A 13,053-nucleotide genomic window follows, 5' to 3' on the forward strand; every position below is an offset into this window, starting at 1 on the left:
ATATATATATATTGGTAAAAGTATATCATCTGACAATAATCCTTAAAAAAAAAAACAGCTAGATCTTTCTCGAGTTTATTTCGATTACTATTATCGTGCAACTTAAATGACATGTCATGATTAGTCAGTGCTTATAAATTATTTTCTTTTTATAGATACTGATTGGCTATTTGCCTTCAAATTTTTTGAAGCGTAATGTGCTCCACCAATGACCAGCACTTTCTTCCCACAAACAAACCTCTTCAAATCCTCCTCAAATATCACCATCATCACTATCATTAACCGTCAAAACACGACCTGTGCTCTGACCTCCCTCTATCATTTAAAATGTTGGGAAGTATCGCTACTGTCACAAGATCTGGCGCTGTTGCTAAGCAATTAGCTGCTAAATCTTTTTCTTCTACTCGAGCTCTTTCTGGCTCTGTAAGTTATAGCACATAATTAGTTTTAAATTATAGCTAATAAAATTTTAGGCTGCCAGATATATTAGCAAACCTCCAGGTGCCGGCGACCTGCCCCCAATGGTCTTTGAGGGAAGACCAATTAAAGAGCCCAAGCAACCTAAAGAGGAAGCAAAGTCACAATCATCTGCTGCTCCTCCTCCTCCTCCTCCTCCCCAGGTCAAGCCTCCCAAAAAGACCCACCGTTTCCGAAATTTCATTCTCTATACTTTAGGCTTAACTACTATTGCTTATGGTGGTGCTGTTTACTACTCATTGGATGACGATGCTTTCCGTGATTTATTCACTGAGAATGTTCCCTTTGCTGAGGACATTATTTACTTCCTTGAGGAACAACGCTTCAAGAGACGCTTTTCCAATTCACTTCCCACAATTGCATCTTTCCCATCTTCTTCCGATTCTTCCCCCTCTTCAATTACTTCCAGTAAAACTACGGCAACTCAGTCTCGCGCTTCTGGTGCTTCAACTACTTGGAAGCCCCCTGTTGATGACCACGATGTTGCTCCCGGCGCTGCTAGCATTCTTAAAAATGCTAACAACAAGCAGCAACAAAAGCCCGCGTCTTCCGAAACGTCTTCAATTGCCTCAGCTCCCACAGAAGCTACCAGTGCTTCGACTCCTTCCTCTTCCTTATCTTCATCTGCGGTTAAGCCTTCTCTCCCTTTGATTAGTGTTCCTTCTGGTGCCGACCCTGCTGTTTCAAAGTCTATTGAGCGTCTTAATGCCTTCATTGAAGTCGTCAACGAGGCAAAGGCAAGCTCAGCCGATGTTGAAGCTATTTCCAATGAACTCCATGCTCTTTCCACCTCAATTGATTCGATTAAGGCAACTACTGCTGCTGAAGCCAAAAAGCTTGCTGCTACTGATATTGCAAAGTCTGAGCATCGTCTTGAATCGAGTATTAATGAGCTTAAGACTGCTGTCAGTGCTCAAGAGGAAAAATGGGCTCGTGAATTCCATGATGAGACCAAACGTCTTGCACAAGCTTACAACGAGCGCTTACAAAACGAAGTCAATGCTGCTAATCGTGTTATTTTTGCTCATGCTAATAATCAGTTATTGGCAGTGCATGCTGCACGTGAACGTGAGTTTGCAAAGCAAGTTGTTGAACGTGTTGAAACTGAGCGTGAAGGCCGCCTGTCTAACTTGAAGGAGCTTGCTGCTGAGGTTTCTAATGTACAAGAACTTGTTGCTAAGACTGACAAAGCCGTTTCTGATGCCGACCGTGCGGCCAAACTTCAATTTTCCATCACTAAACTGCGGCTCGCTCTTGCTCAAGATGAGCCCGTGCCTTTGGCTCCATACTTTGCTGCAGTAGAAAAGCTGACAATTGACGAAACAAACTCTAAAGATACGCTATTGGGTGCTGTTGTGGCTGCCGTACCCCAAGAGGCGCTGGAGCAAGGTGTTTTGTCGCCAGCTCAACTTGCTGCGCGCTTCCACCTTTTGGAACCTGAAATTCGTAAAGCGTCTCTGTTACCACCTAACGCTGGTATAGCTGGCCATATTGGATCACTTGTCTTCTCTAAACTTCTTTGGAAGAAGGAAGGTAATCCTACTGGCGATGATGTTGAGGCTATCCTTGCTCGTGCAAACACTGCTCTTTCTGAGGGGCGCACTACTGATGCCGTGGCCGAAGTCAATACCCTTAAGGGCTGGCCCAAGCGTCTTGCTTCTGATTGGCTTTCCGAAGGTCGTAAGCGCTCTGAGGTTGAGTTTCTCACTGACCTGCTTGTTGAGGAAGGCAAGCTTTGGTTGTAAGAGAAATAAAAATATATATAAAATAAAAATAGAAAAAATCCTATTCAAATAACTATTATTATTGCTAAAGGGCGAACATGGGTATTGGATGTATTAATAAATTTATTTAATATCTCTTCATGGAAATATACCATAAAATGGCATTGATTTAATCAACTAAGTTTAAAGGATCATGAATTTAATGTGTTTATCTGGAGGAAGACAGACATTTGATGACGTCTCTGTCAACAGAGATTCTACACGAGTCACAATGGTACTTAAGATCACTGAAAGATCCATTAGGTTCCACTGGTCCGCAACTGATACATGTCTTACTGGTTTACTCTTCACTCATCCTAGAGAGTCTCATTTCTGTCAATTTGCACTTGAAGGAAAGGCACCGGAAAAATTTTGTAGTGTGAAATCAATATCAAATTTTGGTTCATCCCCATTTTTCTACTAATACCAACCAATTTCTGAGTTTCGAATGGCGGCAGTACTATATTTTTGTCAATAGTAATAAGATGTTTAATGATTTGGTAGTAATCATCAACCGCTATGTTGGTTAATTTTTTTTATGGTGTTTAGGACACTTTCGGGTCTTTCCTGCAGACCGGATCTCTGCAATATTTTTTCAATTTCTTGATTTTCTCTGTAAAACGATAAACGAAATATCATGAGTTATAATACTCTTTTTTTGACTACTCCTCACCTCTTCCTTGAATGCTATTGAAATTAAGGGATATAATTTCTTAGTGAGTTTATTGTACAACTTGAGATCATGTTTTGCGATAAATGACTTCCCTTGTCTTTTTCCTTTCTTGAATTGCGTTTGTTTTGATATACCAGACAATATCTTGCAGAAGCGATCTCTTTTGTTATATACAAGGATTTTGCAAACCCAATAGACTGACTGGACTATCTCCTTTTGCTCTTGAAAGCAAGCCTAAACTTCATTATATTTCCATTGTTTTTATTAGCGAAAGCACTCTCGAAGTTTTGTTATACTTCCGTCATAGAAGACACTCTTATTTGTGCTAGTACGTCACACTCAAACTCATCAATAGTGTTGTTTGTTTCAGTTGTGTCTTTACCACTGCGTTTTTCCTTGCGTATATATCACTTATGAGACTTTCAGGTTACATGATCATCTCTTAGGCTTATAAAGAGCCTCATGCCATTGGTATCAATATCGTGGACTCTTCTTCTATACAAGACAATAAACACCAAACCACTTGTGAAATATTAAAACAAAAGCTTTCGGACTCACAGCCGCGTATTTTTCCGACCATAAATGGAGTGAAGTGGTGGGCTTCTTTTTACTTGGATGACTTTTTCAGCACCATGCTACCTATGAGTCATGATCATGCTCACCGTAAGGTCCACTTTTATTTTTCCACTCCTCTTAGTTGTTGAGCCTACCTTTTTGTTTTTGACTATCGGACACAACGGCCACAGCACTACTTGCAGCAAAACTGGAGGGTATTTTGGAATCATCGCATCAGTTTTGACCTAGTACAATTCTTATGTTGGTCCGGGGACTCACAAGAATCCTTACTTTATGCTCAAGGTTATTTATTTACATTCCTGGCACTGTTTTCCCCAACAAGAAAAAAATAAAACAAAGTATTGCATTTTACCTTTTATATATAATTTTTTTACTGAAAAACCATGTAATTAATGATAATGAATTTTAGTATATTGATTCCTGTCAAAAATACCACTGCAAAAAAATTCAAATTGGAGCACGTTCATCATCTGAATTAAGTTGGGACCGGCTATTATTACGCGATGTCACTTTAAAAGGTCTATGCAGCCAACCCTGTCGACTATTAGGACTCGATCCTAATGTGGGTGCAGTCATAATGCTAGTATTATCATCGTTAATTGGGGAAGTTCGGGGCGAAAGTTGGGAACTTTTAGATAGATTAATACTATCAGTTTCTTGATCGCAAATTGAAAGAGAAGTCGTAGTGGCCGATGCAGGTGCCGATGAAGAAGATGTTGTCACTGGTATATTGATAGCAATGAGAGAACGACGCCATAAAGATACGTTCGGTTTATTTGATGTTGGTAGCGAGCCAGTGTCAGAAGAGCTGATAGAAATATTATTGTTGTTAAAGCCCGAAGTATTGACGAATCCAGTTGACGAATTTGACGAATTTGACGAATCAATCGCGACTGGAGAAACAGTAGAAGTATTTTGATAAACAAGGCTACTATTAGATTCATCATAATCTCCATCAGATTCGCAATCTATAGAAGATTCACTAGAAAACGCACAATTTCCGCTTTCAGTAGAATTGTTACGAGGCCAAGATGGACCAGATAAAGACATTGAAGCAATTGCGTTATCAAGAGACTGTTGCTCCCTTGAATCAGTTTGCTGTTGTAGTGACTGAACAGATGAAGACGCCGCAAGACTCAAAGGTGACGACCCCCCTGATGAGATATTGCCATAAAAATTATTTCCAGCCAGTGAACTTGGTGTAATATTGCGATAGCCTAGTTCTCCACAACTTGTATTACCACCTTCCACTTTGGCCAAAGGAGAGAGAGATCGACGAGTAAGTCGATTAGACATATTAGAAAGAGATTGAGACATACGCTTGCGATGACGTCGAAACTTACTGCGTCCAGACTCTGTTCCAATAGTTTCATTGCTGGCATTGTTTGAAGATAGGGGTAACTGTAGTATGGGAGGTCCTGGTAAAACATCAAATTCAGTCTGAGTAGATGCAGTGACAGTATTAACAGGCTCCGCTTCATCTGAAGAAGACCCAGAAGAGAATCCACCAACTGCTCCGAAATTCGGGTTCAATGTTGTGTTTGGTGGTTGTAGATTTATAGATCTAGCTAAACTTGTCGAAATTTTCGATCGTTTCACAGTATCAGTCTCTTCAGATTTCAAATCATCTACTTTGCTAGTAGTGATCTCAGGGATTTTTAGTGCTGATTCTGGAGCAACAACATTACCACCATTATTGCTATGGTTGTAATCAATAGGGGTTCCCAAAGAAAAATCACTTGAATCAAGCGGAGTAGATGTAGCAAGCGTACGAGTCGGAGTAGACTCACTTCTAAAATTGGCATAATCTAATTGATTAGTAGTAAATGTAGAGCATGAATCACTATTTTTAAGACAAATTTTATCATCGCTAGATGACTTCTTTACAGTTGCAGTGCTAGTAGCAGTAATTATTGCCGCTGCAGAACTTGTTGAGCCATAACTTAATGCAGATGCAGATGCTGTGAGTGAGGAAGACGACGACATCGCGGCGGAACTAAAATGTGCATTTCCAGGATCAGGATGCTCGGATGGTGAAGAGATAGGAGAAGGTAATGATTCTGGAATTAGCATAGATGACGGTATCGATTTCTTTGCGAGAGCTTTAGATAAGGTTGAATTAGAAATAGAATTCGATATTGTTGAAGAAGATGACATAGAAGTAGGCCCCAAATCAGGCTGTAAGACATGTGTAGATTCTGTATCAGGAATAAGCATAGAGGTCGGTGCATAAGTGGTTGTGGGTACAGTTGGTGTTGAAACTGCTGTGGTAGTTGAAAACAAACTAGGAACGGTTTCTGTTAAAAGCTTAGAACTTGTTGATGAACTCTGCTCAGAGCTATTGAGTACAGAATTCGGAGTTGATGTTTGGTTCATAAAACTTGGTGTTGATATGGTGGGTTGGCGGGATGATGTATTAATTGTAGGTGTAGAAGCAGCAGAGCTTAAAACAGTAGATGAGTTAAGATTATTAGCAAGATTATTGGAATTTGCAGAAGTAGACGGAGCACGCTTACGTCGCGTTATGCTTGATGCACGTTTAAGTGCAGAAAATATTCCAGTGGTTGCCACTGCTGGGGTTGCTAGAGGAATACTAGAATGTAATGGCGGAGATCCAGGAGGATTATGTGGACTAATAGGAGCACTGACAGAATGTCTAGATGGAGATAAAGCGCGTGATCTCATTGAAGAGGCGGGTGCTGTCACTTCAGATGTCGATGCAAAGGCATTATAATTACTCCCAGTTGAATTCGAAGCGTTATCTGTTGCTCTATTTTTAATATGCCCAGTTAAGGCCGTCTGAACAGGAGATACTGACCGTTTTGCAAGGTTACTGATACTAGTTGCAAATGAATTAGTGTGTGAAGAAGGCAAAACTGCAGATGATGATGATGATGGTGGTGATAATGATGATGAGTTGATTGCAGAACTTTGCTCTAGAACTACTTCGGAATCCAGCACAGTCGTATTACTAGAGTTTGTGGTCTTTGAAGATTCGAGATATGACGTCACTTGCGAAGGAATATTAACACTGCTCATAGACTTACTATGACGACGAAAATGATGACGAGGTCGTGGATCTTTAGTTGTGTTTGAGGTTTTTGCTTTATCAGGGTCCAGATCGACTGGAACAAGAGAATGAAAATGCTCAATCAAAAACTGTACAACAGCACGAGACAGATGGTACTCGCTAGGAATCATGCTATGGCTAGGATGTGAAAGCAAACTGGGTTGAAAAATTGCAGCTAAATTTACTGCAGGCATGAGATTAAACTGCCAGTGTTTTGCAAAAAAGGCCAACAAGTCTAAAATATATAATAACAGTTGACGATTTAGTGGGGGTAAAGTTTCAAGGAGCTGTTTATATAGCTCTATGGCGTCCACTGTTTCTTCTTGAAGTTTCTCATTGTCATTGTCTGACTTCAAGGCAGAAGGTTTGGATGAAATTATAGGAGTTGAGGATTGGGCCTGAGGTTGTTGAGAATAGGATGTAATTGGAGACGACAATGAGGGCGAAGTAGACGTGGACGGAAGTAAAAGAGACGATGTTGATGATAAATTTTGTGTGGAAGAAGAAGGGGGCTGTGGTAGAACAGTACCCGAAGAAAGTTTATCTTTAAGATCTTTTGTGGTTGTCATAGGAGTTGTGGGAGTTGTGGGAGAAACAGTATCTTCTGTTCGTGGAGTGACTTCAGATGTGTCACTACTACTTCCTGTCGAACTGTTTAAACTGCCATGAAAACTAATGTTTCCAGTGCTATTATTATTACTGCAGATATTCACAGCCTCTGGTATTGATAAAACATCGGACAAACCAGAAAGTAGTTGGGGAGTAGTGGTTGCAGTCTTTAAATTATTGACATCATTATTGCCATTAATATCTCTGTTGGTCTTTGTGTCTACTATTTCTGTTGATATAGATGTAGATGTTATTGTTGTCATATCAGTTGCGGTATTTGTCAAGGGAGAGACTGTCTCAAGATTAGACTCAGGCACAGCAGAAACAGTAACAAGAGGGTTTGTTGAGGGGCTAATAAACCCAGGCGAAGTGGCTGATATTGATTGATTTCCCTGTAAATGTTCGATTATGACAGGATACTGAGATAAAGGCTTACGAAATTGGTCATATTGATCCAAAGGGACGATTGGCTCAGGAAGGTTATTGAGATATCTGCGTAAAACATTGGCAGCATCATGGACATTGAAACCCACCCAATCAAGAGATTTCCCGTAAGCCGGAGGATCAGAAAAAATAGCTTGAAGCTCCTTGATGCGTCGAGCAGAGCCGCTTAGACGAAAAATTCCCTCAGTGTTAGCAGCATTTTTTTTGAGAAAGTAAGAGCATTTAGAAACAATGATTGGAATCTGGCCATAGACATATTCTTTCCCAGCTTTATCTTTAAGAATAATATTGGAGCTAGCATATTTAATGGATGTTTCAAGAGGAACCCCAAAAATGTGGTTTTCTGAAAAGTTGTTGTTTGCAGATAAAGAAGAAAAGTAACTTTGTACTGGGGGAGAAGAGGATTGATTTGCAAGGTGACTGATACGCTGTAGAGATGAAGAAGTTGGAATATCAGAAGCTGCAGTGCTTTGTTGAAGATTCGAATGATGGCCGCTATGATGATGACTCCCAAGATGGCCATTGGAAGATGTTGTTGTCACAGCAGAACTTGAGTGAGACATGTAAAGTCTGGGGCGGGTAAGCAAACTACTGAATGATGATTGTGGGGGAGAAAGTAAAATGTGACCTGGAGATGTTACTGGTGGTGGTGATGATGAAGTTGAGTGTGAGTAAGGGATGGGAATGGCTGAAGATGGCACAGGTACTGCAGATGAAGAAGACTGAAGACAAATAGGTGACGATATTGAATGGTGATGACTATGGTGGCCGTGAAGAAGAACGTTAGGATGATGGTTGTGTTGAGGCTGTTGTTGTTGTTGTGGTTGTTGAGTGCCGTCTGCAACTGTCGCAAGATAATCTTCACGGGGGCTGCCGTGAGATTTTGGGCGGAGCTTAGATATGAAGGACATTTATATACAAATGTTAAGTTTAAGGAAAGAAGCTACCGCCTTTTAAATAGGCTTTGCGGCAGGAGCAAATGGATGGGGGTAGCGTAGGAGCGAATAAGTGGTTGGATCTTTTAAAAGGGTGAAAAGAAAGGCAGGTAAAAGTTTGAGTATAAGGGTACGCTTGTTTAAAAGGTGTGTGGCTGAGATCACAAAGCTGTAAAAACGAGGTCCGTCGGAGTTTTCGGGACATAAGAAACACAGGGTGAATGAAAAGGAGGATGACGAAGAAAAAAAAAAAAGAGAGCTGTGAAAGCCAAAGGTAAGATGATGATAGTTGTGGTGGTGGTAGTGATAGTAAATAGTGATTAAGAAAGGGAAAGGGAAAGGGAAAAGGAAAAAAAAAAAAAAAAAAAAATTGTTGGAAGCTTAGCAGCTATTTTGAAGTCCGAGAAAAAAAATAACCAAAAATTACCAAAAATAACTTTATCGATATTTAGAAATTAAAAATTAAAAATAATATATATTTATATTTATATTTATATTTTATATATATATATATATATATATATATATATATATATATATATATATATATATATATATATATGGCATATGTCGGTGGCGATATTAAAATAAAAAAAAAAATTTTTTTTTTTGATATATTATGAGTTAAAATAAATGTTAACTTTAACTCAATAATGTTCCTAGTATGTAAATATCAAACTACTACTAAGGTTTTTGTACCAAAGCCAAGATTGAAAAGTTTCTTAATTAAGATCCTATATACTTTCTTTAGGTTCATTAAGAGAAATTCTTTTTTTTCTTTTTTCTTTATTGTTTATTTTATTATTCATTAAAATCCTGAGTCATAATACATTTTAAAAATCACCTAATCTATTTGATAGAGTGAAAAAAAAAAAAAAAAAGTTGTTTTTAGATTCTAAAATTTTTAAATTCTACTAATATCTTTTTTTTTTTTGACTTGGTAAATCAAATATTGATACGATTATTGAATTTCCTTATTTAGGGTTTTGGAGGAATTGTCTCAAGACAAGACAGGAAATTCAAATATAAACTAAATAGCAATATAACACTAATAATAGTTAAGCGACATGTTGAGGCTTATTATCCATAATATTTTAATATTTTAATATTAAACTTGGAAATTCAGTTATGTTTTTTTTTTTTCATGACAAATGATTACTCATATTTTGCCACTTTATTTAAATAACGTGACATTGTTAACTATTGTTAATTAAATTAATTAAATTAAATATAATTTAATTTAAATAAATTCAAACTTATAAGTTTAAATTGATTAACTTCTGGTCTAAATTACAGATTAAGTAAAAAGCTTTAAGTTCAACAAAAACGCCACTTTAAATTACTTAAAACTTTTTTCAACGCCACCTCAAGTTACAGTTTTCAATATATTCGTAAATAGAGATTTAAAAAATTGAAATGTCCTAAATGAAACAATTATTATCTGTAATTGTAGAAAAAGCTGTAGTTTAAATAGAAGTAGGCATTTTGTTAATACACGTATTTGGATTAAAACAAAATAATCTAAAAGTTTGGTCCGTTTTAATTTAATAATTGTTTTTGTTGTTATTTTTTTTGGTCAGTCACTTGTAATCAACCCATTACCCACATCACCTTGAAATTTTTTATTGTTATTTTTTTTTTCTTCTTTACAAAATCTACAATTTTTTTTAAAAATATTTTATCTAAAGCCTTGTTTAATTAAAAAAAAAAAAAAAAAAGTAGCTATCTTTGATAATTACCTTATTGATATATACATACCTTTATATATACATACCATTTTAGTAAATTTGCCACCGCAATGAAGGTTACTCTTAAAAATTTTCAAAAGAAATCGTGGACAATTGAAATTGATCCAACTCAAACTGTGAGTATAATGGGCAATACCTTGTTTGCTTATTTATTAAATACATTTTTATTTATTTATTTTTGATGAACTAATAGTTTCAAACAGGTTCTTGAATTAAAAAAACTCAACGGAGAGCAAAACGGCTGGTCTGTGGAAGAACAAAAGTTAATCTTTTCTGGTATGTTTTCTGAAATTTCCTATAAATATTTATTTTATTGATTCTTCTTGATTTTTTATGCTAATCAAATATTTGAATAGGTCAAATTTTGCAAGATGATAAAACTCTAGAGTCCTACAAGCTTACAGAGTCAGGCTTTGTGGTCTGTATGGTTCCTAAGGCTAAAGCCCCGAAGCCAGCAAGCTCACCAGCCCCTTCTCAACCTTCCCCCTCAACTACTATTGAAACACAACCAACTACGGCCACTGCTGCAATTGAGCCTACTAACCAAAATCCAACATCCTCTACAACAACTACTCCTGCTAATGAGACTCAAGCAACTGCCAATACACCCGCTGTCGCTGAAACCACTTCTACTACACCCGTCTTTAATGACCCATCAGCTTTTACAACTGGCTCTGTAAGAGAAGTTGCTATTAACAGCATGGTCGAAATGGGCTACACTCGGGAACAGGTCCAACACGCTATGCGTGCCGCTTTCAACAATCCTGATAGAGCCGTTGAATATCTACTGACGGGTATCCCTGACTCTTTACAACAGCCTCAAGAGCAGCCCACCCAAACTACTTCACAACAACCTTCTGCCGAAACCCCAACTACTACTGCTACTGAAGCTAGAGATAACACCACTGAGGCAACCGAGGGTGAGGTTGATTTGTTTGCTGCTGCCGCTGCTGCTCAGAATCGCAATCAGGATGCTCAGAGCAGCATGTCGGCCATGTTTGAAGAATTCCGTAGCACTCCTGAGTTTGAGCAAATGCGTGAAGTTGTGCGCGAAAGACCCGAAATGCTCCAAACAATTATTCAGCAACTTGTCATGTCGTATCCTGAGCTCCAGGTCCTCGCAGCATCTGACCCAATCAGTTTTTCTCGCATTATTCAAGAGACTTTTGGAATCGATCTTGGTGACTTAGAAGGTGATGACTACGAAGATGGTACCGAAGGTGATGTTGAAGGTGGTCAGCTTCCCCCTGGAACTATTAGAATCACACCTGAGGAAAACGAAGCTATTCAGAGACTGGTTGATTTGGGATTTGACAGAACATTGGCTGCCCAAGCATACTTTGCTTGTGATAAAAATGAGGAACTGGCTGCAAACTATTTGTTTGACCATGGTTTTGAAGATTAAAGCTATTTAGGCTAATCTATAGCTTATATAGCTTAGCAAATTTGAAAAAAAAAAAAAAAAAATGTTAATAATATAAAGAGTTTAATAGGTTTTGGTTAACAAATTTCGGTAATGGACTTATTTTTATCAAAGCTAAGAAGAAAAAACTTATGATGTTAAAATGGATGGGGTTGTAAGAATATTATGGTGTTTCTTTACAATTATATTTATATATATATAATACAATAATTCAATAATTCAATCTTATCTTAAAAATACCAAAATATCAAATAGCCAAATAACATTAAAACTACTGTTAACATTGCTGATGTTTGCTATTCTCAGACTTTATTTTAGGCTTATTTATTTAAATAATAATCTAAGTTTCTATTTTCATAAAAAATATTTTAAATAATATCATCTAAAGTTGTAATCACTTTGTACTTGGTTTTAGCATCTTCGGGAAGTGGCGCATTCCCGGGACGAACAACAATGTAAGAATTGAACCCAGCAGCTACAGCAGCTTCAACTTCTTTAGGGTTGTCTGACAAAAACAAAATGGTATCGTTTTGAACACCAAGTAGATTGGAAATGGTTTCGTAAGATTCCTTAACAGTTTTAGGTCCTGCATTAATTGTGTCAAAGTAATCTGACAAATAAGGCGTCAGATCACCGTCATCGGTGGTGTGCTTGAAAAGCAAAATCTGGGCCTTAACGCTACCAGAAGAATATATAGAGACCCCACTAGGAAGTTCTTTAGAATATTTCTTAATAGCCTTCACAGCATCGGGGTAAACAGGGGCCGTCACTTCTCCACTTACATAACCAGAATGCCACAAATATCCCTGTAAGGCCTTCAAAGCTGGGTCCTTAACATCGTTATCAATTAGACCGTCAATATGCCCAAGTAGTGATACAGGACTTTGTCGTGCAGCTTGGGGGAATGCACACAAATAACCTAAAAGTTCGGTATCGTCAGATGAAACGACGGTGCCAGTAGAAGCACCAAGATCAAGATCCTTTACATTATCAGGAAGAGGAAAATATTGAGTGAGAGGAGGGATTTTTTCCGCAGCAGCATTTTTGGCGTATGGGAAAAGAACATCCTTAACATAAGAAATAGGACAGACTGTTCCCTCAATATCTAAAAGAAGAGAATTGATTTTTTTAGCAGCCATTTTATATATATGTATTGAATGATATTGGCTTGGGAATTAATAGAAAATAGGGTTTGGTGTTAAATTAGTTAAATAAAAATGTGGTTGGCCAATTAGTAAGTAAATGTCTAGCCCATAAATCTCAGTTTATCTGGAATGATAATAGGCACGTTTTTTTTCGCGATTTACTTTAAGTAAAACTAAGTTTTTCATTATT

At 37.7% G+C, this 13,053-nt stretch overlaps 4 protein-coding genes across 4 annotated transcripts; 2 read left to right on the plus strand and 2 right to left on the minus strand.

The window, feature by feature from the left end:
• Positions 1–327: 327 nt before the first annotated feature.
• Positions 328–2,222, plus strand: SAPINGB_P003838 (uncharacterized protein; the record flags this gene model as incomplete). Its single annotated transcript, XM_031998553.1, has 2 exons — positions 328–423; positions 474–2,222. 2 exons carry the CDS (start codon positions 328–330, stop codon positions 2,220–2,222), a joined length of 1,845 nt encoding a protein of 614 aa, XP_031854444.1.
• Positions 2,223–3,936: 1,714 nt separating this feature from the next.
• Positions 3,937–8,523, minus strand: SAPINGB_P003839 (uncharacterized protein; the record flags this gene model as incomplete). Its single annotated transcript, XM_031998554.1, has 1 exon — positions 3,937–8,523. The coding sequence occupies one exon, from the start codon at positions 8,521–8,523 to the stop codon at positions 3,937–3,939; it is 4,587 nt and encodes a 1,528-aa protein (XP_031854445.1).
• A 1,822-nt stretch (positions 8,524–10,345) lies between these two features.
• SAPINGB_P003840 (uncharacterized protein) lies at positions 10,346–11,700 on the plus strand (the record flags this gene model as incomplete). The annotated part of the gene is made up of 3 exons (XM_031998555.1): positions 10,346–10,411; positions 10,499–10,571; positions 10,652–11,700. The coding sequence occupies 3 exons, from the start codon at positions 10,346–10,348 to the stop codon at positions 11,698–11,700; spliced, it is 1,188 nt and encodes a 395-aa protein (XP_031854446.1).
• Positions 11,701–12,086: 386 nt separating this feature from the next.
• Positions 12,087–12,857, minus strand: SAPINGB_P003841 (uncharacterized protein; the record flags this gene model as incomplete). The annotated part of the gene is made up of 1 exon (XM_031998556.1): positions 12,087–12,857. The coding sequence occupies one exon, from the start codon at positions 12,855–12,857 to the stop codon at positions 12,087–12,089; it is 771 nt and encodes a 256-aa protein (XP_031854447.1).
• Between the last annotated feature and the right edge of the window lie 196 nt (positions 12,858–13,053).

Source organism: Magnusiomyces paraingens, assembly GCF_902498895.1.
Source record: "Magnusiomyces paraingens strain CBS 517.90 genome assembly, contig: contig3, whole genome shotgun sequence".
In the NCBI taxonomy this organism is placed as follows: domain Eukaryota; kingdom Fungi; phylum Ascomycota; class Dipodascomycetes; order Dipodascales; family Dipodascaceae; genus Magnusiomyces; species Magnusiomyces paraingens.